Here is a 26,500-nt window from a genome sequence, read left to right on the forward strand (position 1 = left end):
CACAATAAATCTAGAAGATTATATTTATTGGTTGCCATAATTACCGATTGGGTTTATGACCTAAAACCTGACGACATAGCTGATGGACGGGGTAGATCTAGTTTAAAAATCATGTGGGCCCCACAATAGCACGTGCTAACACTGTTACCATGTGAGCGATGTCTATCAAGTAACAGGTAATTCCTCAAAATGAAAAAGTATTGAACGGTCCAAATTCAACAAAACAATGTTCATTAGTTAGATGTCAGGATTATCGAATAAAAATAAATTTAATCCTGATATCAATATAAATGTGGGTCTCACTACTTGGACAGTTCAGATTCGAGATGGATTCCACGTATGCAGTAAGGGAGCCGCAGAAGTACGGTTTTTAAGGTACGACGCTCGGCACCGTATATCATTCCCGCCCTTCTCTCCTCTCCCCACCCATATAAAGTAGTTCGTTATAAACGAATATCTCATTTCTCTCCTCTTTCTGTCTCTGCGAAAATCGCCATTTTCCAATGGCGTATCGCAGAAAGCAGCCATTTTCTAGGGCTTCGACATTCAAAGAAGATTTCCGCTCCTCTCGAGAAGATTCCAAGCCCTCGATTTCTAGGTTTTCTACCTTCAAAGATGATATCCAATCATCTTATGATTCCTCCTCCTCCTCCCCCTCTTCCTCCTCCTCATCTTCTTCCTCTCTCGCCACTCAGGCGATCCGAGCTTCTTCCGCTCACCGAGATTCATCTATCTCCTCCGCCTATGGAGAATCTGCTTACAGAGAGCCGACTCGGCAGAGGCCCGATCCATTGTGGCAGCAGGTCAGTGGTTTTCCTTCCGTTTTGAATTTTTTTCCGAGTGGATCGGTTGTTTTGTTCTTGAATTGGTGGAAACTGGGGTTTCACTTTGTGCTTCGAAGATTGGTGTTTGAATTCTGGATGGCTGCAAATGTTATTTTCCTGTGGTTACTTGAATTTCCTTTCAATGGTTGAATTGGATGAGGAGTGGTGAAATTGTAGGAGAATTAAGGATTATTTGGTGGAATCCATTGCAGGTATTTGAATTTTGGAAATTTGTGGGGTTTTTAATGATTCTGTGGATAATATGGGATTTCTTTAGTGGAATTGATTATATGGTGGTTGATATTTTGGGAAACTGTGTGATGAGTTGGTGCAAATTTTTTGAGTCAGGTGGTTGATATTTTTTTTTCTGTAATTATGCTGAAATCTTTTTTTTTTTTTTTCCATGGTGGAATTGGATGAGGAGTGGTGGAATTGTAGGAGAACTAAGGATTCTTTATGCAATTAATTATTGGTGTTTGAATTTTGGAAATTGGTGGGATTCTTTTTTATAATGAATCTGTGGAGAATTTCGGATTCTTTTAATGGAATTGATTGCCGGTGGTTGATATTTTGGGAAACTGTGTGATGAGTTGGTGCAGATCTTTGAGTCAGGTGGGGATTGAGGGTTCTCTGCTGGTGTGGATTATTGGTGGATGGAATCTTTCGAAATGATTGAATAGGTGTCTTTTTTCTCTTGAATAGGTGGAAAATTTCTTGTCGTTTTGATGGAGATGATCCACATTTGAATTCTGGGAAATGTTGTGGGTTGTGATGCATCGGTGGAAATATTTTGATATGTGGTTTCTCTTTGGCTTGGTGGAAAGTTTATAGCTTCCCTGGTTGGATGATCATGGGTGGTTGAATTTTGGAAATTACCGCGATGAATTTTGGAACTTGGTTGAAATTGAATCCGTGTTTGTCTTCCCTTTGAATCAGAGGAAACTAGGGGTTTATTTGTTGGACTGGATGATCAGTGGATGGGTTTTGGAAAATGCTTGATGAATCAATCGAAAATTGGGATTTTCTTTTCCAGATATGATTATGTATATTTTCTCAAGGACTTGATGCTTTGTAACATTGGATTCTGGAAAATGTTGTGGAACACCAGATATGTATGTGTTTCATGGAGTGGATTGGTTGGACTTTTTTTTTGAACTGGTAGAATTGGTTTATTTATTTATTTTCTTTAGAATGTATTGTCTAAGTTGGAGGTTTTGAGTGTTTCAAAGCTTTTTAGGTTCAAGATATCATCGAATGTAACGTGTCACAATATGAATTTATTGTGATAGATTCTTGATATATGATACAATTATCAATTTATCAGAATGATCTCTGTCTTCCAATTTATCATTGTCATCATCATCATCGTCGTCATCACCATAGCCTTTCCTAGATAATTGGGATCAGATTTTGTGATTCCTTGGTAGACATTCAACAATTGGCTGCCAACTTGACTACAACTTCCTTCTTTATGAACTGGCCGACACATCGTTATCAGGGGGAGGTGATTTTCGTAGCTAACAAATTTTATTTTATTTTTTAAAGGAACTAACGTCAAATCACAATTATCTGGCTTATATAAAGTAGCTAAATCTCAACTATATCACTGCTAAAAGAATATTTTATCAATATGATATATGAAAATTCACCTTTCAAAAAAAAATCATTTGCATGGTACAATTTAGTAAAGTCCCAATGGGCCTCACAAGTAAAGCCAAGCCTCCCACAGTTCTGGTGGGCTTTGAAATTGAGGCATAAAATTAAGCCTAAGCCTGACCCAACTTGGATGGTCCATAAAAATCCAATTTGCTACCCAGCCCAACTCCCTAAATCGTCATTGTTGTCGTCATCATCGTCAACTAATCCTTATCCAGATTAATTGGGGTTGGCTGCATGAATCCTGTTCCGCCATTCCCCTCTATCAAGGACCAGAACTTTGGTTAGAGCATAGGTCATCAAGTCTTTTCCCTTTGCCCTTTTACAGCCTTCAACTTGTAACAACTCTCTCCTTCTAACTGGCGCGGTTCTTGGTGTCTGTTGCACATGACCAAACCATCTATGTCTACCTTTCTCTCATCTTAATATTCACTCCCTAAATGAGACAATACCTTTTGACATTATTGATCTTGGTATGATGTTTAATTTCATTGAAATTACTTGAGGAAGAATGTATTGAGGATGCATTCCGATACTATGCGTTTGTATTGGAATGTATTGAGGATACAATCCGGTATAAATGGTACTTTCCAATACAATGGTGTATCTCAATATGAAGATTATTAATCGTAACACCCAATGAATTTATTGTGATGAATTACTGATTGGATACGATAAGTACACTCCAGAATTTTGAGCGCTGCATACTATATATGCCCTGATGGTGTATTTAGTGTCATTATAATATGGAAATTTATTATACAGTTTAGTAACAACTCAATGGGCCTCATTAATGAAGCCAAGCCTGCCAAAATTTTGGTAGGTGAAAGTCAGGAACAAAAATTAAGCCCAAGCCCGGCCCAACATGTGGCCAATCCATAAAAGCCCAATGGGCTACACAGCCCAACTCCCAATACAATACGATACGATACCTTCTGACATTATGATCTTGGGATGATATTTTAATTCATTAAGCCGTTGGTCTAAGAATGTATCAAGGATGTGTTAAGATGCTACACCGTTTGTATTGAAATGCATTGACAATATAGTCCAATACAATTGGTACTATCAAAAACAACGACAAATCTCATTACATACATTTTTACTGTATTGCCAATGAATTTATCTTGATGCAGTCCTGATAAGTTATGGTAAGTACATTATGCTTCAATGGTGTATGTAGTGTAATTTCTTGGAATCAATTTATTTATTCCGAGTATAAAAGCAATTTTATGGTAGAAAAGTTCTCTATTTATTGATTAGTAGTAGAAAATCATTTAAATGATTGTTTTATGCACCAATTATCCCCTCCAAATGACACCAACGTGAATGCCATAGGAATTGGCTGAAACCTGTGGCTCGTTGATTTCTTCCTAGTATATTGGACCATGTTACTTTTGATGGTTGTATCAAAGGAGAATTTGGCATATATGTTCTAGGAACAATGGCTTGATTGTTTTATTTATCAACTTGTCAAGAACGTTGTGCATAACTTTCCAACTGCTGCCTTTTTTCTGATTCAAATAGTGTCTCATATGTCGATGCCCTTGCCTATTTACTTATTTTGAAAGGCCCCTTGGTTGGGTAGTTCTTATGTCTACTATCAGAATTCCTGGTTCTTTCTTCAGTTATTTAATACTCTCCTTTCTCGCTTTTCCAATCATAGATTTGTAATTTGATCTTTTGAATTCCATAAATATCTTGAAGTGCTTTTCATCAGTAGGAATCATGTTGAGAAAATTCTAGCAACTTTCATTTTGATAGCCTTTCTTAATTAGTACGAAAAAGAATTACCCGATGGTTTTCTTTCTCTTTTTCTTTTCTGATTTGGTTATGATGCACGTGATTGTAGGATTCTAGAACATATGACTATACATCAATAAACAGTGTGAATGAGTCCAAATATGGATTTTGGGGTGTTCTGGCTAGAAAAGCTAAATCAATTCTGGAGGATGACAACATGGCTCAGAAATTTGAAATACCTAGCAGAACTGGACCCCAGATGCTTGATACATCAACAGGTGGTCAGGTGAGATTTCAGCCACTAGGATGGTGTTTAATGTTGTTAACCAAACTAGCTATTTTGGGTGCACTATTCTCTGACTTCTTCAAAGCTTATGATTTTCTGTTGCCCTCGGGCATTTACTGGTGTTTGACCCGAGGTTTGTAAACTCGATTGAATGAAGTGATTAATTTGGATTTTATATCACCAGAAAACTCACATTATTGATCTTACTTGAAAAACCACATTAGTCAAGACCACAATATAAGCTTTTCAATGTTGGAAAAATCCAAAAGTAGACCACAGTATAAGATTTTCAATGTTGGAAAAACTCTCTTGAGTACTCAACCAAGTTTTTGAGTCGACTTGGGCCTGGGCCATCATTGAGTTAAAATCAATGTTTGATTCCGTTAAACTTTGGTTCTCTAAATGCAATTTCTTATGCTTGGCAGTAGAATCATTTTTAATCTCCTTTTTTGTAATTCTGTTTTCTCATTGTGCAATTTCACCAGTCACATCAATCACCTGAGAGCTCCCAGAAGTCGGGAAGTCCGAAACTGCAGAAGGGTTTAGATGCAATCACTTCTTCCCTTAACTACCTTGGTGATACTATTGGAAATGCCTTTGAGGTTGTGTTTTCTTTCAGAACTACTCTTATAACTTTTCACAAGTTTACATTTCTTACACCCTTTTTAGACTGGGAAGGTCACTGTATGTTTCTACTTCAGCTTGGAAATTGTAGTAGACTCAACTTGATGCTAGTTTTCTGCAAACAGAAAGTTGGATTCTAATTAAATATCTCAATCATCTGGCAAAGTTACCATTTAGGTCTCTCTTTCTCTCCATAATGATATTGTTTCCTACATTTCTTCAGGAAGGTCTAACAATCATGGAGAGCAGGACTGCCGACATAATCTCAGAAACCCGCAAGATGAATATCAGGAGGAAGGGAATCAATCCTGATCAACAAAACCAAGCCAGTGATTCATTGAGTCCACAGCAGCAACCGCCTCAGATGCAAACGGACCAAGAAACTCAACTTAAGGCCTCCCGTGATGTATGGTGGCAACTGCGTATCATCAGATCATGCAGCTAAAAAATGTTTTGCCTACATTGGCTCTTGGCTTCTCTCTAGGCAAATTAACTGAAATCCTTGTCCGAGTGACCAAAAACCATGTTTTAGATTCTTGGGACTTGGAACTGGATTAAGTAAATTGGTTTGGCAGGGAACTGAGCAATGTCCCAGAAAAACCAAAGATTTGACAAAGACTTTCTGAAAAGAAGAAGAAGAAGAAGAAGAAGAAGGAATTAATTAAGTCAATTGACTTTCCTTTATTAATCACTGGTTCGGAAGGTGACTGAGGCTGCACTTGGATGACTAATGAGTTGAAGAAATACAATAGGTGGTTCAATTAAGTGGAAATGACCATGTTGTAATTACCTTCACCAGTATTCATAATGAGGAAGCGGTCCCTCCAGATATTACATCCCTTCCAACTCCAACTTGAAGCAACATAATTGCAATTGGAGCCTAATGCCTCAGAATGCAATTACAATCTGGTCATGTCCATTTAATCGAACCAGCTATTGCAAATTCAATGGTGCATCCAAAGGCGGACTATGGCGATTGGCCTCTTCTTTTCTTTTCTTATTATTTTTTCTAAATAAACTTCTCCAAGTTTTATTGTTTTTTAAAAGGCGGAAATTGAAAACATTCTTGGTTTCCACTAGATTTTTTTTCCTTTTGATGTGGGGAATGGTTCTCTTTTTTCTTTTTTGTTTCTTTTTTTTCTTTTTTTCTTTTTTTTCTTTTTTTTGTTGCGATTTTAAACATTTCTTCAGTACCCCTCCGTCTGCCTGAAAGTCAAGTTTTCCTTTTCTTTTTTTTCTTTTTTTTTTTTTTTGAAATATTTAAAGAATAAATATTCCCTCTCTCTTTTGTTTTTGAAATATTTAAAGAATAAATATTCCCTCTCTCTGGTTGAAAATGCATGATTATTGATGGCCTCAGATTTGACTCGCAGGTTGCGATGGCAATGGCTGCCAAAGCCAAGCTTCTTCTGCGAGAGCTGAAAACCGTAAAAGCAGACCTAGCTTTTGCAAAGGAGCGGTGCGCACAGCTAGAGGAGGAGAATAAAATCATCAGGGAGAGTCGTGAAAAAGGAGTTATTCCGGAAGATGACGATTTGGTATGCCTGCTTTATTCTTCATCCATCAGATGCATTCCTTGCCATGATTTTTTAAGGTGTTTTATGAATGGAAAGTATAGACGTCATGCCGAAGCCTTCATGTGCAATGCCCTATACACTTCCCCGACTATACTGAGGCACGTGTTTATGAGTTCCAAGCCATTTATCAAATGGATTACACGTTTGATGTGACCTGGTCCAAGAATCAGGTTGGCCAGTAGACCTCTAACTGCTGCTGGATTCAAGAACAGAGTGTGGGCTGTTGGTCCCCAAAATCAAGCACTCAGTAATTGTCTAACCAGCCTGATTTTTAGACCAAGTCACTTCGATGGTGAGCCTAGAACTAGACACTGCCCATGCATGGTTCAGTATTGGATGCACGTTATGGTTAGGTAACCTCTGAATGGCATTAGTGACGAGCCATATTAGCTCATTGTTGCAGTGCAAGTGTTCACATCCTAAGATGCATACATGTATGTATGCTATATGATGTGCATGTCATGTGTATGCAGAATGCGAAGCCAAAAGCTCCCTCGTGGGCTTGGTGCTCAGTTCAGTTGACTTGGTTTCTTCCATACATTTAAAGAAAACATAATTGCCAAAAAAAAAAAACAAGAGGCTCTAAGAAAGGTCGAAGAGGTTAATCACGGCAGATGTGTCAACTTGATAAGCATGTGAGAGATCTGAGCCATGTACAAGGTGGACCATTGTGGGAACATGGGGTCCCAAAATCCAGACTGTTCCAATCATCAGGCGGGTATGCATGTATGCTGAATATTGGCAATTGGTGATTTTCTTTGTCCATGTTTTCATGAGTTTGGTTTTCGTAATGACTGGATTGGCCTGATTTATGGGCAAGATGTCTGCCCCACTTTGATGATTGGCCTGGATCTCTCACATGTGTGCCACGTTGGCACGTGTCCGGTGATTCACCCCTCAATTTCTCCAATCACGAGAAAATAGGCCCAGTCAATTTGTCTGTCTACCCACTTTGCAGTATACATTGACATGGATTGAGTCCATTCAAGTTGAGGATCTAGACCAAAGTTTTGAGCACGGTTGTGATGTGTGTATTATGTTGTGTAATTCTTAACTAGTGTAAGATCCACATGTCATTTGATCAGCTTGGGCCCACCTTCTGTTTCAGAAACCTGACTACAAATTCCTTAGTCCGAGAAGCGTAAGCTGTAGGTTTGCTTTCATTTTCTGAATGGTGGTTACTCATCTACTGTGAATTTGACTTTATGTCTGCGAATCCAGACCACCCCCTTTGTGGATGGAGCAGTTCAATTTGGACAGATGGCCAGTTTAGTTTTAGCTCTACATGCATTGGCCACCAACTGGATGGTTAGGATTGTTTATTGTTAATGCATGTTTCACTCACAACGGGCCTCTAGCATCTGGATGGATGGATAGGATTGACTTACAAGTTTGCATGTACACCCATTTATAATTTCTTATACATGTTTGCATGTCCGAGAAAACTGTCAAAAACCCAACACTGTTAAGCTTCTGGCTGTGTCTCAGATTCGCCTCCAACTTGAGACACTGTTAGCGGAGAAGGGGCGACTAGCTAATGAGAACTCTCTCTATGCTCGTGAAAACCGCTTCCTGCGGGAGGTTGTTGAATATCATCAACTCACCATGCAAGATGTCGTCTACTTGGACGAGGGCATCGAAGAGGTCACGGAGGTTCGTCATTTCCCGATCATTCCAATTACAGAGGTCCGCCTGAGGCCTCCATCCCTGCCACCGCCGGACAGGAGTGAGGCCCCTCCTACTGCAAATACAAAAGGCACCTTCCCAGATCAAGCGATTCCGGATGCACTTCCTGTCCCCGCACCTCCATCAGGTTCCCCCGCTGCTGCTACTCCAACAGCCCCTGTCCTAATACCTGCAGGTGAAGATCCAAAGCAACGGCAACGTTCCCCAAGCCCTTCTTCTTGAATTGTGAGCCATCCACCACCCTTCTTATACCCGTTCTTTCCATTCTTTGTATGTAACATTAATTTTGTTTTATCGATGATCAGCGTTTCTGTTTGCTTATCATCACTGTTGCAATAATCCTTCTTTCTTTTTCTTTTTTTCTTTTTCTTTCTTTCTTTTTTCTTTTCGTAATCTGAACTTACACATCTCTGATCCTGTTTGCTCATTGTTATTATGATTCTTTCTTCTCTAACTCCCTGAAATGCTTATATTGACTGGGTATAAGTAGGGTGGTTTCAGCTTTTGCAGCAGAAATCGACATCAATAGTGAAAAAGAAATGGTTGCTCTACCAGTCCATATTGCTGTGGCTCCTTGTAATTCAATCCTAAGCACCGGTTTGGGTGATGCCTGAAAATTAATTCGTATCATTTTAGTTAATCGTAATTCAGATGAACCCATTTTTAGGCATCCACCAAAGAGGCTCTGAATGGAAGATTTCAAATTTTGTTCGTATGTTAACCTAGGCACATTGGAGAAGTGTGTTAAACCCACGGTCGTTGGTAAATTTTGCTCATTGATCCCTGGTGGTCTATTGGAATGGCAACTCCTGAAACTCACCCTGATTAAATGATCTCAACCATTTGGGTCCTTTCTCATGCATTGGTAGTAGACTCATACGAGTTTCACCACGAGGTTATGGGTTCAAATACCCATTGTGGTGAAATCCCACTTTGGTGCGAGTGTATTAAAATAAAATAGAATTAAAAATTAAAAATTAAAAAAAAAAAAAAAAAAAAAAAAAACCATTAAAAATGAGTAGGCCTACAATGTTGACCAGGTGGACACTGAATGCAATTCAAATTTGAGAGGGGGAAAAAGCTAGTTACGGATTCCTATGAAATGCTGCTGAACTGTGGAGTTGTCTGATATTCAGGTGGATTGTGATGGTTGAAGTGTTGCATTAATTGTTGAGATTTTGGTTTTAAAAATAAATATTTTTTTGAAAATTTTATTTCCCGCCAAAATGAATTTGAAAAAATAAAAGAAAGATTACTTTTTTTTAGTCCACATCGGATAAAGTGGATAAAAACTCTTTGTTTATAAGTCTTTGAGTATGGAGTATTCTTACTTGGAGCAATGAAGGTAGAGATGCTCACTTTCCATATTTCAATGTTACATACTAGAACACACGTATGTACGCACACTCGGGCTCGGGCAAGGGTGTGGACAATGTGGTTGTAGTAGCGCTAGATGACACATTTTGCACTTTGCACATACACAAGGGTGTGGACAATGTGGTTGTAGTAGCGCTAGATGGCACATTTTGCACTTTGCACATGCACATCGTGTCGCAAAGTGGTCGCTCCCTATCAACCTTATGCAAATCACTGCGAGACAGTGCAAGAGAGAAGTGCGAAGTGGTATGGGCTTTATAGGCTACTGGAAATGGTTAGATCAGTGGATCCAAAACCGTCAACTATTTTTTAGAACAGCTAGTAGCCTTAATAGCTAAAACAGTCCGAAAACGGACGACCCTTGATGATCCAACGGTCATATCGTTGATCTAACAATCTGAAATGTTCAGAATTTAGTGTCAATGGTCAGAAATGTTTCACAAACATTCTGAATCATTGATGACCACCTGGCAATGGTCCACCCCCAGATGCTATATAAACTGAACCTTTTAGGTATAGAATCATCCAAGTCCAATAAATCCAATCCGATTTGATCTCTCTAAGTTTTTCTTTTAAGGTTATTCAAGAAGAACTCGCTGACTGAATCACTGAGTTTGATCACTCAATAAATCTATCAGAGTTCTAAACTGCGTTGACCAAGTCCCTGAGTAGGTCCCTTCGTGATTGCTGCATGCAGGGCCTTAAGAAAAAAAGCTTGTCTTATCTTGGGAGCAATTCACCTATAACACATCAACAGTCTCAATTTCAATTGAAAAGGGTGTGAATCAAGCTTTAAGGACAACGTATTATACACGTGATTCAACCTGGTGTTAATTTCATATTTATTTCTTAGGTTTCCAATATTATTTGTGAAATATTTTCCAACATTCTTAAAGCTTGATTATGTATACCAAAAGTGTTGCATCAATTAAACTGATGAATCGAGATTTGATCATATCGAATCGATTCGATGGTACAAAACCGTACAAACTTCACTAGATGAAAGAAAAGTTTAAGTTTCTTTTCACTACCTTGAAGATATTCTATATTCTGGACCCCAATCTATAACCTCTACCAGAAGCGACCAATAATGACACCCCATAACAAATCACTATCAGAATCAAACGACAAGAAGATGAACTGTTGTGTCGCGATCATGTTCTCAACGCATTGTCTGATGGGTTGTACAACCTATACACAAAAATAACTTCAACAAAAGAAATTTGGAATGCTTTGGAAAACAAGTACAAGGCCGAAGAAGAAAAAACACAAAAAATTTCTAATCGTCGAGTACTTAGATTTCATGATGGTAGACAATAAGCATCTAGTAGCCCAAATTCATGAATTATAGTTGATCCTAAACAAAATAAAGACACTAAAAAATGATTTACCTAAATCTTTCCAAGTCAAAGCTATTATAGCCAAACTACCTCCAAGTTGGAAAGACTATAGGAAGAAGCTATTGCATGAATCAGAAGAGTTCACCTTGAAATAAATAAAAAAGCATATTCGTATTGAGGAAGAATCTCGCAACCGAGATAAGAGGGATGACACCAATGGTGCATCCTCGTCTAAGGTAAATGCAGTAGAAAAATCATCCAAAAATAATAACTCTGAGAAGAACGAATCCCTAAAACCCAACAAAGATCAAGGGAAATTCAAGAAAACCCAAAAGAAGAAAAATGGTAAACCCGAGGGTCCTTGCTATGTCTGTGGCAAGATCAGACATTTTTCCTGAGTTTGTAGGGACTACAAAAAGCCTAAGAAAGAGGCTAATACAGTAGACGATGATATCATAATAATGGTCACGAAAGTGAACATAGTTCAAGAGAAAGTCTATGATTGGTGGTATGATACAGGTGCCACAGTCTATGTATACAATGACAGATTTGCCTATAAATTTATGACCTTAGAATAACCAAGTTGGGACCGAGAGTTGTAAATTGTATCTTTGTAGGATATGCACAAAATAGTAAAGCCTATAAACTCTTAGACTTATAATCTAATGTGATCATAGAATCTAGAGATGTATAGTTTTTTGAGAACTTGCTATCCATGGAGAAAAAAGATACTGCTATTCTATCTCCTAATAAAACTATAGAGAACTCAAAAAGAAGTTAAAACTCCTAGTGAACCTCGTAAGAACTAAAGAACAAGAGTAGATAAGAGTTTTGATCTTGATCAAATAGACTTTCAGCATCTCTCTTTTCATCTAGTAGAGGATGATAGAGAGAAGGTCACTAGAAAAATATCTATAGTTTTGACTGTAAAAGATAAACCTAAAACCTTTAATGAAGTTATGACTTCAAAACAATTCACTTTTTGGAAAGAGACTATTAATGATGAAATGGATTCAATTGTGTCAAATCAAACATGGGAATTGGTAGACCTACCTCCATGATCTAAACATATAGGGTGTAAGCGGATATTTAAGAAGAAATACAACACTAATGGTACAATACAAACCTTTAAGGCTATATTAGTAGCCAAGGCATTTCATCAGAAAGAATGAATCGATTATTTTGACACATTCACCAGTTGTTAGAATAACATCGATTAGGATTTTATTTTCTTTAACATCCATACATCATCTTCATATCCATTAAATGGACGTGAAGACAGCATTCTTGAATGGTGACCTTGATGAGGAGGAATACATTGAGCAACTGGAAGGGGTCGTTCTACTATAAAATGAAAGGAAAGTATGTAGACTTATTAAATCTTTGTATGGATTAAAACAAGCGCCCAAACAGTGGCATGGAAAGTTTGATTCAAATATGTTATCTTATGGTTTTATAGATAACATAATTGATAAGTGCTTATACTCTAAAGTTTGTGATGATTATATGTATATATGTAGATGACATGTTAATTATCAGAAACAAAATAGAAGATGTAACTGAAACAAAGAGGTTTTTCTCCTCCGTTTTCAAAATGAAAGATCTTGGATAAGTGAATACTATACTAGGTATTAAAATTTAAATAAAAAAATATAATAGGGGTTATGCGTTGTATCAGTCTCATTATATTGAGAAGATACTGAACAAGTTTAACTACTTGAAATCAAAGAGGCGAAAACCTCATTTGATCCATGTAAGCCCCGTATCCTAGACCGTACCGCTCCGTAGGCTTCCGCGATCCTTCCGGTCATATTTCGGCAACCTTCGCACCGTATTCGGTGTTTGCGCACGATCCTAAGCCAGGTCCCGCGCACCGACGTCGGCTTGGTCCGAAAGTTATATCATAGCGACCGCGTCGTCGCCGCGGTTCCAACGCCGTGACTTGCGCACCGAACCGATACCCAGGCAAGAAGATGCCGATCAGCGTTTATTCCGAAGAAACACCGCGCGTTGCGGATTTCGAGGGAATCTCTACAATTAGTCCCATCAATCAACCATTAAAGCATCCCATACCTCAAGTACAACAACCCATCTCCACCTTTTTCAAAAGTCCACCATTCTTTCCACCTCACCACTCCTCTTTTCCAAATTTCAACAACAACCATACACCTTTTCACAATTTTCAACCCAAACCATCCCCCATCACTCCATCACCCATCTCTTTCTCTCTCTCTCTCCCTTTACAACTATCTTTCTTATTCATTTTTTTCAAAAATCCAAATCCAAGAGAGAGCACCATACGTATGAGTCCCCCATGGTGAGAAAACTTCATTTGTGAGGTCCACCTTTCCCACCACTTCATCTCTCATCTCAACCATCCATTTCCCATCTTCCTCCATCAAAGGGTAGTACAAGGAGCTAAGGAAGCCAAGGGAGCAAGAAGATCAAGTGGTGGGTGCCTTGATAGGGTAGATTTTCATATTTTTTAAGATGGGCCAAGTGAGGCCAACCGATCAATGGTTTGGATCTTACTTTGGACCCTAAGATGTGGCCAATGGCCCACTTGGATCATCATGATCATTCCATGATGGGGCCATTCTCCATGGACCCCATCATGATGTTTATTTCTTTACATGCTTAGGGTCATCTAGACCATTTAATTTAGTGGAGAAGGGATCTCCACCGTTGGATCTAATTTTTATAGACCCATGTGTAATGGGGCCCACTTGATGTATGATTTAGTGCAAGGGAGGGCCCATAGTGCCGGGGGTCCCTCCATCACGCGGTTTCACTCTCTATCTCTCTCCCCTTTTATTTTATTTTTTACTTTATTTTATTTTATTTTAATTTGTTGGATGATGAAGAGGTTGTGTGGCCCACTTGAATGGACCCCACCATAGGGTATGTATTCCATCCAACTCACCTACGAGTGGGGCCCACTTTGTGTGTAGTATACACACCATCCTCCATGAGGTGGCCCACATAAGCAAGGCCCACCTCTAGTATATTTGCAGAGTCCAGCGTCCAGGGACGCTGGACGTTACATGGGAAAGGTAAATTTTAGCTAGGTTTGGGGTGGTTCACTTGTGTAGACCCCACCTTGATGCATGTATTAAATCCACACCATCCATTCCCTTCCCAAGCTCTTTTTAGCCGTTGACCTAAAAGATGGGATCCATCAGACTTTCGACGGCCATACCTAGCAAATGGTGGTCTTTACCATTAAAACCTTCCCTATTGTTTTTATGCACCGAACAGGTCCAATATTGGGCTCGTTTAACTTTTCGGGCCATGGAAGGCCATTGGATGGAGTGGATGGCTTGGATATGGACCCCACCAATAAAATCCTCAATAAAATAGAAATTAACAAACGGGATGGATGCCTAAATAATTCGTTTGTTAACGATCAGGACTGCCATTTTTCGGCGCGCACAGACGCTTCTCACGGGTAGCCGTGGGCCCCACCTTGATGATTATATGCTATCTAAACCGTTCATATGGTGGGCCCCTACCTGACGTGGGCCCACCCCAAAAATCAGCTTGATCCAAGACGCAGGTGGCCCACACCGTATGAAACCGTGGGATTGAACATTTACCTTTGAAACCCTTTTTGGGCCCACAGAAGTCTTGGATCAAGGTGAAACTTTTTATCACCCTTCATCTAGGTCTGCTTGACCTTATTAAGGGTTTGGATGAAATGTAAACATTACGGTGGGCCCCACATGGAGCCCACACAGATGTATGTGTTTTACCTCCACCGTCCGCCTGGACGGTGGAGCCCACTGTGTGTGTGCGCGTGCGTCTGTGGGTGGGTGCATGCGTGTGTGTGCGTGCGTGTGGTGTATGCATGTGTGTATATATATATTATATTATATCATGATTGATATAATATTGGTGGGAGGCCCACCTTAGTTTGTTGTGGCCTGTGATTGAGGCCCACCTTGATATAGATGTAAGGCCCAACTGTCGAGGCCCATTTGATGTAATGGGGCCAATGAGTTGAGGCCCATTTGATGTGCACATGGGGCCCAATTGGTGAGGCCCATTTGATACATATAAGGCCCAGGTGAGTAGACCCATTTGATGTACATATGGAGCCCAGCTGTCGAGGCCCATTTGACACGTGTAAGGCCCATAAGCTTAGGCCTATTTGATATGTTCTGAAGCCCCCGGGTTATAGCCATTGCAATGTACATAAGGTCCATTGGTGTGGCCCACTTAATGAATATAAGGCCCATATGACTTGGCTAATTTGATGTATTTAAGGGCCCAATGGATGTACCTAAGGTCCATTGCAATGTGTGATCCCAAAATAACTTATGAAATGATATTTGTGGCAGTCGTGCCTTGGGAGCAATGTTGGTTTGACGTCCACATTGTAAGTGTAGTGTGGTTAAATGTCCGCATTATGACTTTCCCTTGGGCCCACTGATAGGCCCATATGTGTAATATGTAGGCCGTCTAGGCCCATCTTCATTATGAGCATCATCCACCCCATATAACATATTTAATTCCATGATTCATGATCATATGCATCATACGTATGCTTGATATGAGAAATGACTGATCATAGCATAGGCAGATTGTTTTGGGGCTCCCGTACAGGGGGTGTTGCGCTACATGAGCGCACGATACGCCCAGGATTGCGTATGCCTTCGATAGTGTGATTCATGCATTTGCATTGTGTGATATTATCGTACGCCTAGCGACATCGTGGCCATAGCCTCCACGACGCATCGTGGTCGGGGGATCCGATACCTAGAAATCGCTCTACATGGGGTGCGATAGATATCCCCTGGTGAAAGTCCCTAAACCCTTATGGTACCAGAGGTTGCTCCAACGCTAGACCGAGTGGGTGCATGAGGGCCGAGTGGATTACCAGACGGTTGCGCTTTCCACCGTGTCGTTGGTCGGTTGGAAGGGGGTGCGGCCTTACCCGCCCAAGAGTAGGGGGCAATGCTAGCCTGAGTCTGACCACTCAAGAATGGGTCCGCTATTGACGAGTCGAGCCCGATATTTGGCAGGGATAGTGAGGTCTTTTCCACTCACCTTATAAGCGCGATGGGGCGGCAATCAGTGTGAAGTGTACTAGACCCCGGTGATATTCCAGATTTGAGCCATATTGACATGTGGACTTAGATGAGGATTTGTATGCTTGACTTGCATTTTGCATTGCATGGCCTTGGTATGGCCGACATCATTCTTTGCACCGCATGGCCTTGGTACGGCTAATGGGATTCTTAGCATTCATCAGCATGTTCCGCATTACTCTGATACTGCATAACTACATTATCACCTTGAGCATACACTTTCACCACCTTCTAAGCTTTCTATAAGCTTATGCACGACCGTTGCGTGCAGGTGACGTTGGATCGCAGCAGCGCTGAGGCTTGGGCGCGTGGCTGATCTTCTTTTGGAGCTTTTGGACTATCTTCATTGTATTTCCCTTATGCTCATTGCACTTGTAAAGTTTTTGATTATAGTGGAAATGTGATGGAGTTTTTGGTTGTTGTTTGTGGGTTATGCCTTTGGTTATGCTTATTACGAATCAAACTGATGTTGAAAATCCTCCTTGTAGCATCCCAGGATCGGAACCTGGCGAATGGGCTCTGGGAGCCGAGAATGGGGTTCTACGGAGGCTGTCGGCGCCAGATTCGGCGATCGGGAATTTTGTGAGCCCGGTTTCCGAGTTTGGGGCGTGACAATCCAAGTATCAAATTAAAAGAAAACATTGGAAGAACAGTTACACAACTAGAATATGCTAGTGCTATAGGCAGTCTTATGTATGCTATGCAGTGCACAAGACTGGATATTGCATACACTATGAGTAAACTAAGTAGGTTTACTAGTAATCCTAGTGTAGAATACTGGAAAGCTATAAGTAGATTTCTGAGTTATCGAAAATAAGCTAAAGAAATAAGGTTATTCTACTTAAGTTTCTAGATGTATTGGAAGGATATACTGATGCGAGTTGGATATCGAGTGTAGAGGACTACAAGTCCACAACAGAGTAGATATTCACCTTAGGAGGTGCAGTTGTCTCTTGAGGATCCAAGAAACAAACTGGCATTACGCATTCGACAATGGAGTATGAGTTCATAGCCTTGGCTGCAACTGGCAAAGAGGCTAAATGACTGAGAGATCTTTTATTATAAATCTTATTATGTGCGAAGCCTATACCGATTGTTTCACTTCATTGTGACAGTGAAGCCACTTTAACGAGAACCTATAATGGTACATATAATGGGAAGTACAGACATAAAAGTCCGAAACATGATTATATAAGGTAGTTGATTCAAGATGGAATCATTGCGATCTCATTTGTAAAGTCAAGTAATAACTTGGCCGATCTTTTTACTAAACATCTAATAAGAGAGGTAGTAAGGACAATTTCTAGAGAAATGTGGTTGTAACTCTTCAACCAAAGTTCCACCAGTAATGGAAACTCAACCCAAAATTAGAAAATTTCTAATGTTTGGGTTCAGTGAGTAAAATAAATCACTGATGAGGGAAAGTTTTAACACTAAAATAGTAAATAATATCATCCAAAATGAAGAGTACTGGTCATTACAACTATATATCTGAGTCTTAGAACTCCTAATGAAATCCAATATATAAAACAATTGTTTTAAATAGTAACAAACACTCTTGAAGGATTTCAGCTATACAGACATATAAGTGGTGTCGCTTCTCATGAGAGTTGAAGTTTCTCTCGAGATTGTTCGTTAAACAGGATAAACACGTGGTCATTAAAAGTGTTAAGCGAGTAATATAAAGGAGCTTATATAATGCAGGTGATATTATGTGTGTGACATCTTTAGTTGTGTCATTAAGGAATAACTAATTCAAAGCCACGACTACTAGAGATTTTGACAAAACTTTAAAATACTTATATTAAGGAAATATTCAAATCGGAAAGATATCTTTCTCTATACATAAAAGTTGTCTTTTATCTCTGACAGACTTTTCTACTATTTATTTTAAAATCAAGTGGGGGATTGTTGGGATTTTGGTTTTAAAAATAAATAATTTTTTGAAAATTTTGTTTCTTGCCAAAACAAATTTGAAAAAACAAAGAAAAATTGCTTTTTTGTTTAGTCACACATTGGATAAAGTGGGAGAAAACTTTTTGCTTATAAGTCTTTGAGTGTGGCATGCACATGCGCTCGGGTTCGGGCATAAGCATGGGCAATGGCGAGGGTGAGGGCATGTGCAATGTGGAAGTAGTGGCACTAGATGGCGCACTTTGCACTTCGTTGTTGCGAGACGATGTGATCGTGGTGTAAGAGAGAGGTGCAAAGTTGTCTGGGCTTTATAGGCTACTGGAAATGGTTAGATCAGTGGATCCAAAACTGCTGAACGTTTTTTAGAATGGCTAGTAGCCTTAATACCCAAAATGGTCCAAAACTAGACGACCCTTGATGATCCAACAGTCAAATCATTGATCTAATAATCTGAAACATTTAGAATTTAGCACCAATAGTCAGAAACGTTTTAAACCATTGATGACCACCTCGCAATGGTCCACACCCCAGATGCTATATAAACTAGACCTTCCAGGTCCAAAATCATCCAAGTCCAACAAATCCAATCCGATCTAATCTCTCTAATTTTTCCTTTTAAAAGTTATTCAAGAAGAACTCGTTTAATGACTCGAACCTTGTTTCAGTCACTGAGTTCAATCACTCAACAAAACTGCTAGAGTTTCGAACTGCGTTAACCAAGTCCCTAAGTAAGTCCCTTCGTGATTGCTACACGTAGGACCTTAAGAAAAAAGGCTTGTCTTGTCTTGGGAGCAATTCGCATGTAACCCATCAGCAGTCTGAATTTCAATCGAGAAGGGGGCGAATCAAGTTTTAATGACAACGTATTGCATACGTGATTTAGCTTGGTGTTAATTTTATTTTTATTTTTTTTCAATTTCCAGTATTATTTGTGAAATCTTTTCCAACACTCATTAATCATCCAAAATTTGGGATTTATTGTAGACAAGTCATCCATCCAAAAGTCAGATTGATTGATAAATATGATCTTTGACCAATGGGCATTTCTGATGCAGGAAAGGGTGTGATGAGGAAGATCAGGGTCTACCTCAAATGTGCAAAACCTTGAATCCACCAGGTTATTTTTGAATCCACAAGAAAGAAAAGGATTAATCAGCAATCATCATCAGACTTTCGATTACATCAATTATAAACGAAAGAAAAACCCTAATTAGGAATCTTAATTCGACTAAACTAAAATTTACCTGAAATAGTAAAATTTACTTAAAATAGAAAGTCCTAATTTAATCATGCTAGATGATTCCAAGCATGATTATAAGTAAATCCTAAGAAGACTGCATATATACTAAAACTCTGGGCCTGTTTGATTTTTCAATTTCCAGTAAAATGCAAGATAAATGAGCCATGATTACCATTTCTAGATGTTGTTTAATGAGGAATTATGGCTCATATATCAAGAGTAAAATACTTGTGGAAGAATTATAAAAGTAAATAATTATGACCCATTAACAACCATTTGCTATTGTAATTGGAAAATCAAATAGGCCCAAAAACAAAGGAGATACATCCAACCTTAAATTTACTAAAAATAGTAAGTTTTTCCTAAAATTGTGATTTTGAATTGGAAGGAAGCATTTTTCTTGTAAAATGGAGCAACACAATCTGCTTACATATATCGATTGGCCTCGGTTAACATGTTCCAGTCAAAATTCATAGGTCGTGCGCCCTGTAACAATACCCGGATTAAAAATTATGGCCAATTTATGGTTCACACTTCGAACAACAATTTCTCCCTATTCAGAATGAATTTCTTTTATTCGGACATGCCTGGGGCCCAATTACATCATGCCCTACATAGGACTAGGCCGGGATCTAACATACTAGGTCTGGTTTTGTTCAAGCTTCCTTCGATTCATCTGTGTCAAGAATATGCCTGCAACTCGCTTTACATTAGTCCCCTCCACTTGAAAAGAACTCGTACTTGAGTTATCCATAAGATTCAACTCATGATACTCGTACAAATTTTCTACATTAAACATCCATGAGATCTCCAGGATCTTGGAATATTGACGACATAGGCATTATCATTGATTTTCCTAAGTTTTGAAACTAGGCCTATCTTCTTATTTCTCAACTTGTCATGTCCTAGTCAGAAATTGCTCATTGCGTAAGTGAACCAACACATTATCACCCACCTCAAATACCTTCTGGTGCTGATGTCTATTAGCCTCTTCCTTGTACTTGACATTAGATGCCTGTATTTTTTCTAAACATTGGCATGCATAGTCGCGATCCGATTTGTCATATTTTCCACAGTAATACTCATTCCTGGTAACTTAAGCAATGGGACGGTATATGCTTGGGGACTTAACCATATACATCCTCGAATGAGGACTTACCAGTGGACCGATTATGCATGTTGTTGAAGGCGAACTCCACCTAAGCCATAGTAAGATCCCACTGTGTAACGCCCTGAAATTCGGGGGTCGAGCATAACTCAGCTCCCGAGTTTCAAAACATCACTTATGCAACATATTTAATGATGGATGTATGTTGTCTGTAAGAGTACATAAAACATGGAATAGATTACGCCAAACTGCAAACATAATTCAGGGATAAGTGAAAGATGCAAGCGGAAGACTTAAAGAAGCATAAGTGTACGTGTGCAAGTCCCTGAAATACGTATACATACCTGGTCATATAACAAGTGTTGCTATAAAAAATACAAGCATTAAATGACATTATCTATTCCCAAAAGAAAATTCAGAATTCCCGCGCATCAGGACATGGCTCACAAGAACCCGCCTGAAAACTGCATGAAAGAAAATGCAGCCTCATCATCCTCGAACTCCTGCTCTGCCTCAGGGGTCGCATCAATATCTGCATCTAAGACAGAGTCTGGTTTGGTGTTTAAGCACCATCCCAGAACGTGGGAGTGAGTGATCAACTCAGTGGAACAATAAAGTAAAGGTTAACATGTTATCAATTCAATCAAGTAGTAATGATAAAGCAGAACAATCAAACATGTCCTAATTACTCTTGTTAGTGCAAGGATGTATGTAGAATGATGCGTGCCCTTGCCTGTATACCCTCAGAGTCTTCATCTTACGTTACGCATGACATCACCTCAAGTGCTCCACCTCTTCCAGGCACATGCAATGCGGTGCATGAACATGATTACCAAGTTGTTATTAGTCCTTTTCATACAGTAGGATTGGGAAGCTAAGGTACCTTCCCCATATCAATTTCCAAACAGTGATCCATTATAAGGTCGTCAGTCCTAGGCAATCTCATACGATCATATGGTTTTAGGTCGCTGCAAAGGGCTCATCACCAATCAATGCACGCCTATCATACCTTCGTTACTACTCTAAGGCTCGTCGTCTTAATGTAGTGTCAAGGTATACTCGAGGTCACTACAAAGGGCTCGTCACCAATCAATGTAGGCTGACAGCACGAATATAGTGTCTCATACCACCATAATCGGCTCACAAGTTTGGTTGCTCACTGGTCATTACGGGGAGGCTCGTCACCCTAGCATAGGCCGACAGCTCGACCATGGTGTCCCATACCACCATGTCCGGTTCATGAGTCTTAGCGGATCAAGGTACCATGGTTAATAGAATTTCATCGATAAGTTTGGTACCCTAGATTCAAACAATAGCGTCCATACATGGTGAACATACATCGGACAATCGGGTTACTTGATGAACTCGACTAGCACGAGCGCACATTGGGTTGAACGACATAGAGTGCGCAAACACTCCGTGTGGCCAAACCACTGCCGACAACTCTAATACGACTCGGGTTCGTCAAATCACGTCCTTTGTGGCGAAAGTAACCTCAGCCACGAACTCAAGGCCAATTACCGATTTCCTGGACTATTTCATAGTCCCAAACACATTCCACTACAATAGATATTCATATAGAATTTAGAACAGTAATGGAACAATAATTCAAATCATGTAGTATGTGAGCATTTGCAGAATATCAACTCAACATGGATTTACCCATAAGTAATGCTTGAAGTTAAACAACAAAGAATGTGACTTGCATGTAGGAAATCATACACACCAAGAAGAGAGTTGAGAATCGCTTCTCAACGCCCGCAATTAGGTTAATATATTACCCTTTAGACCATTCAAACATTTCTACAAACACTTAGACTATATAGGTCAACAAACATGACGTATGTTGGAATACACACATTTGGACAATTCCTTTTGCCAAGGAGTTGACACACATACAATTAGCACAAGTACACGACAGATAATCATGGCAAGTACATGTTCATATTTTATACGTATACGGTACTTTCTACATATACATAGAATACACAAATCTCAATATAACATATACATATCAGGAACACATAATAAACATAGCATTTGGCATGTGAAATTTCATCCATAACAAGAATAAACCATTAGCTGGCATTGAAAGCCTTGAAAACCATAACCTATACGAATATAGTCCGCACCTTAAACCAGAAATAGCGCACCGAACTGATTCAGACGATATGTCTTCGTCAACGGCGACAAGATAACCTAAGGCAAGAATAGAAATGAGTTACAACAACACATAAATTATTCTAACCTCTAAAACAGATTAGGGTTAGATTAACTTACCCAAGAAGGAACTTAGAATCGTCGGAATAACAATTCAAAAGCGATGGTTTAAGGATGTAGAGTAATAGGAAAGAATCTCCAATGATTCACCAACTTCACTCTCACTTTCTCTCTCTTTTTCCCTCTCTTTCTTAGCTAGGGTTAGGAAATTCGTATGGAAAAGAGAGTGAGGGTTTTAAGGTCTTTATATAGGCCTAACATTGATGAAAATAACCACAGGGCCAAGGTATACTTAGGTTATATCCAAATCAGGCCTCTCTCAATCCAACGGAACACTTTTGGTGGTCCTTTTTCCACGTGCGGTCGGACTTAAGCTCACTGACCATGGATCTAGGTCAGACTGAGTTTTCGTACCGATTGGATTTACAGATTAGCTGTGGCAGACCACACTCAATTCAACGGTCACTGAAACTCGATCAGGTCCACAAGCAGTATGACATGCCTGGGCCATCTTTGCTGATCCGAGGGTGAAATTGGGTCAGAATCCAACGGTTAGATTGCTTAAAATCGTCGCATAAGTGACACGACTCAGATTTCATAAATTCACATTTAATTTCTCACCGTTCTCACACTCTTCACTCCGGACTCAAGCAAATCGACCCAAGACATCATCTGGACTTGATTTTTGAGGTGATGGCCAAGTCCAACATGGTGACCATAACTGTCTAAGATAATCGCTATTGGACTTTCGACGCGCAGTCCAGGTCCGATCCAAAGCTTCTAAAAATTCTCAAGAGCAACTGGATTTAGCGTTGAATCCCAAATTTCAGAGTAACATAGCGCTAACGATTTTACAAGTTTTGAGTAATGCAGATCAAATTTAAAGTGATTGATGCTAATTTTACAAGCAATCGAGTTTAGCGCTAATTACCCCACAAATAGCTTCTAAGGAAAATAGAGGTAGTACTCGGGTCTTGGCACAAAATTTTTCGGGTCATTACAATTTACCCCCCTTAAAGAAAATTTCATCCTCGAAATTCGTACCTTCTCATATTCCTCAAGGATCTGAAGGTAGCTCTTTCTGACCTCAGCTTCGGTTTCCCAAGTAGCCTCTTCTTCACTATGATGCGTCCATAGTACTTTCACAAGAGGGATGACCTTGCTACGCAATACCTGCTCCTTCCTGTCTAGGATACGCATCGGTCGCAGTACATATGTGGCATCCTCGCTCAACTGCACCTGCTCCCAACTGATAATATGCGAATGATTAGGAACGTACTTCTTCAGCATAAAAACATGAAATACGTTATGCACGCCCGCAAGTGGTGTGGGTAAAGCAAGGCGGTACGCTACCACTCCCACTCGATCCAGTATTTGAAATGGACCAATAAATCTCGGCGTGAGCTTTCCCTTCTTACCGAACCGCAGAACTCCCTTTATAGGGGAAACCTTAAGAAATACATGGTCTCCAACCTCAAACTCAAGCGGTCGCCTCCTCGTATCAGCGTAACTCTTCTGCCTACTCTGGGCTGTCAGAAGTCGACGTTGAATAATGTCAACTTTCTCTGAAGTCGCCTGCACCAACTCTGGGCCAATCAAACTACACTCGCCAACTTCTGCCCAGCAATGCGGTGCTCTGCACGGGCGACCATACAATGCCTCGTAGGGAGCATGCCAATACTCGCCTGGAAACTGTTATTATACGCGAACTCTGCAAAAGGGAGACACTCATCCCATCTGTCCTTGAAATCCAAAACACAAGCTCGCAACATGTCTTCCAGAATCTGATTCACACGTTCCGTCTGCCCATCTGTCTGTGGATGAAACGCGGTGCTAAACTTCAATTTCACACCTATCGCTTCCTGGATACGAGTCCAGAAGATAGACGTAAAACGTGTATCTCTGTCAGACACAATCTCCAAGGGAACTCCGTGCAGACGTACAATCTCCTTGATGTACAACCTAGCCAACTCGTCTGCAGAGTTTATGACTCTGATCGGTAAGAAGTGAGCCGACTTCGTCAATCGGTCGACGATCACCCAAATAGAGTCATGTCTCTTCTTCGTTCTCGGCAAGCCTGAAATAAAATCCATAGAGATGAAGTCCCACTTCCATTCTGCTATGGGTATGGCCTGAAGCAGCCCGGGAGGTCGGCGATGCTCTGCCTTGACCTGCTGGCACATGAGACAACGAGATGCAAATTCAGCAATATGAACCTTCATGTTGTCCCACCAATAAGATCTTCTCATATCTTGATACATCTTCGTGCTACCTAGATGCATCGCAAGCTTAGAACTATAGGCTAACTCAAGAACCTCCCGTCTCAAGTCAGGAATGTCTGGGACACATAACTGACCACGAAATCGTAGGCCCCCATCTGACCCAACACTCCACTCGGAGTTCTCATCTGTACCAACCCGCTTTCTCATCTTCGCCAAAAGCTCATCATTTGCCTGAGCTGCAACGATCCGCTCGTCAATGAGAGGTTGTACACGAATGTGTGCGATAACCTCATACGGCTCTTCCACCGTAAGTTTCTACTCAAAGTCTCGCACAAACTCCAACATGTCCCATTCTGTTATCATTAGTGGAGCCGCAAACTCCATAGCCTTCTTGCGACTCAACGCGTCTGCCACAAGGTCCACATTGGCCGGATTGTAAGAAACATCGAACTTAAAGTCTTTCAATGTTTCCATCCATCGGCGTTGTCTCATATTCAAATCACGCTGCGTGAAAATATACTTAAGGCTCTTGTGGTCGCAAAAGAGCTCGAACTCCTCTTCGTAGAGGTAATGTCTCCAGAGCTTTAATGCGAAAATGACAGCTGCCAACTCCAGGTCGTGTGTAGGGTAATTTTCTTCATATTTCCTCAACTGTCTCGAAGTATAAGCAATCAACCTGTCCTTCTGCATAAGGACACAACACAGGCCAATGCGAGAGGCGTCAGTATATATCATATACTTAACCCCTTGCTCTGGCAATACTAGCACAGGGGCGGACGTCAACTTGTCCTTCAACTCTTGAAAAGCTATCTCCGCCCTCTCATTCCAAGCAAACTTCAAATCTTTTCGTGTCAACTGAGACAACGGTCTGGCTATCTTCGAGAAGTCTCGTATGAAGCGTCGATAATAGCCTGCTAGACCCAGAAAGCTTCTCACCTCAGTAACTGAACCAGGCTGCTTCCAGTCCTGAACTGCAGCTACCTTAGCAAGATCGACAGCTATCCCTTCCTTGGACACCACATGTCCCAGGAACTTGACTTCCTCTTTCCAGAAATTGTATTTCTTGAACTGCGCAAAAAGTTAATTCTTCCTGAGAGTATCCAAGACCGCTCTTAAGTGCTCCTCGTGCTCTTCCCGACTCGCAGAATATATCAAGATGTCATCGATAAAGACAATAACGAATCGGAACAAGAATGGCCGAAACACCCTGTTCATCAGATCCATGAACACGGCCGGTGCGTTCGTAAGACCGAACGACATCACCAGGAACTCATAGTGGCCAAAGCTAGTCCTGAGAGCAGTCTTCTGCACTTCCCCATTCTTGACGCGCAACTGGTGATACCCTGACTGTAGATCAACCTTCGAAAAGTACCGTGCCCCCTTCAACTGATCAAATAAATCATCGATCCTGGGCAAAGGGTACTTATTCTTCATAGTTACCTGATTCAACCTGCGATAATCAATACATAATCGCAAGGAATCATCTTTCTTCTTAACAAACAGGACAGGTGCTCCCCAAGGAGACACACTAGGCCAAATAAAGCCCAAATTCAACAAACCATCTATCTGCTTCCTCAATTCCTCCATTTCACT

General features: G+C 40.3%; 1 protein-coding gene across 1 annotated transcript; it reads left to right on the forward strand.

The window, feature by feature from the left end:
- The first annotated feature begins 429 nt into the window (after positions 1–429).
- Positions 430–8,943, forward strand: LOC131223786 (uncharacterized). Its single transcript, XM_058219289.1, has 6 exons — positions 430–803; positions 4,333–4,509; positions 4,995–5,111; positions 5,357–5,539; positions 6,507–6,671; positions 8,199–8,943. Exons 1-6 carry the CDS (start codon positions 504–506, stop codon positions 8,616–8,618), a joined length of 1,362 nt encoding a protein of 453 aa, XP_058075272.1. The 5' UTR covers positions 430–503; the 3' UTR covers positions 8,619–8,943.
- The last annotated feature ends 17,557 nt before the right edge of the window (positions 8,944–26,500 follow it).

The sequence above is a fragment of the Magnolia sinica genome, chromosome 13 (assembly GCF_029962835.1).
Source record: "Magnolia sinica isolate HGM2019 chromosome 13, MsV1, whole genome shotgun sequence".
In the NCBI taxonomy this organism is placed as follows: Eukaryota; Viridiplantae; Streptophyta; class Magnoliopsida; order Magnoliales; family Magnoliaceae; genus Magnolia; species Magnolia sinica.

Bases quoted from the DNA above. Each gene is read 5' to 3' on its own strand.
- LOC131223786 (XM_058219289.1), top strand. From the start codon at position 504: ATGGCGTATCGCAGAAAGCAGCCATTTTCTAGGGCTTCGACATTCAAA. The intron at 804-4,332 runs GTCAGTGGTTTT...ACGTGATTGTAG, and splicing joins CCGATCCATTGTGGCAGCAG to GATTCTAGAACATATGACTA. The intron at 5,540-6,506 runs GTATGGTGGCAA...TTTGACTCGCAG, and splicing joins AACTTAAGGCCTCCCGTGAT to GTTGCGATGGCAATGGCTGC.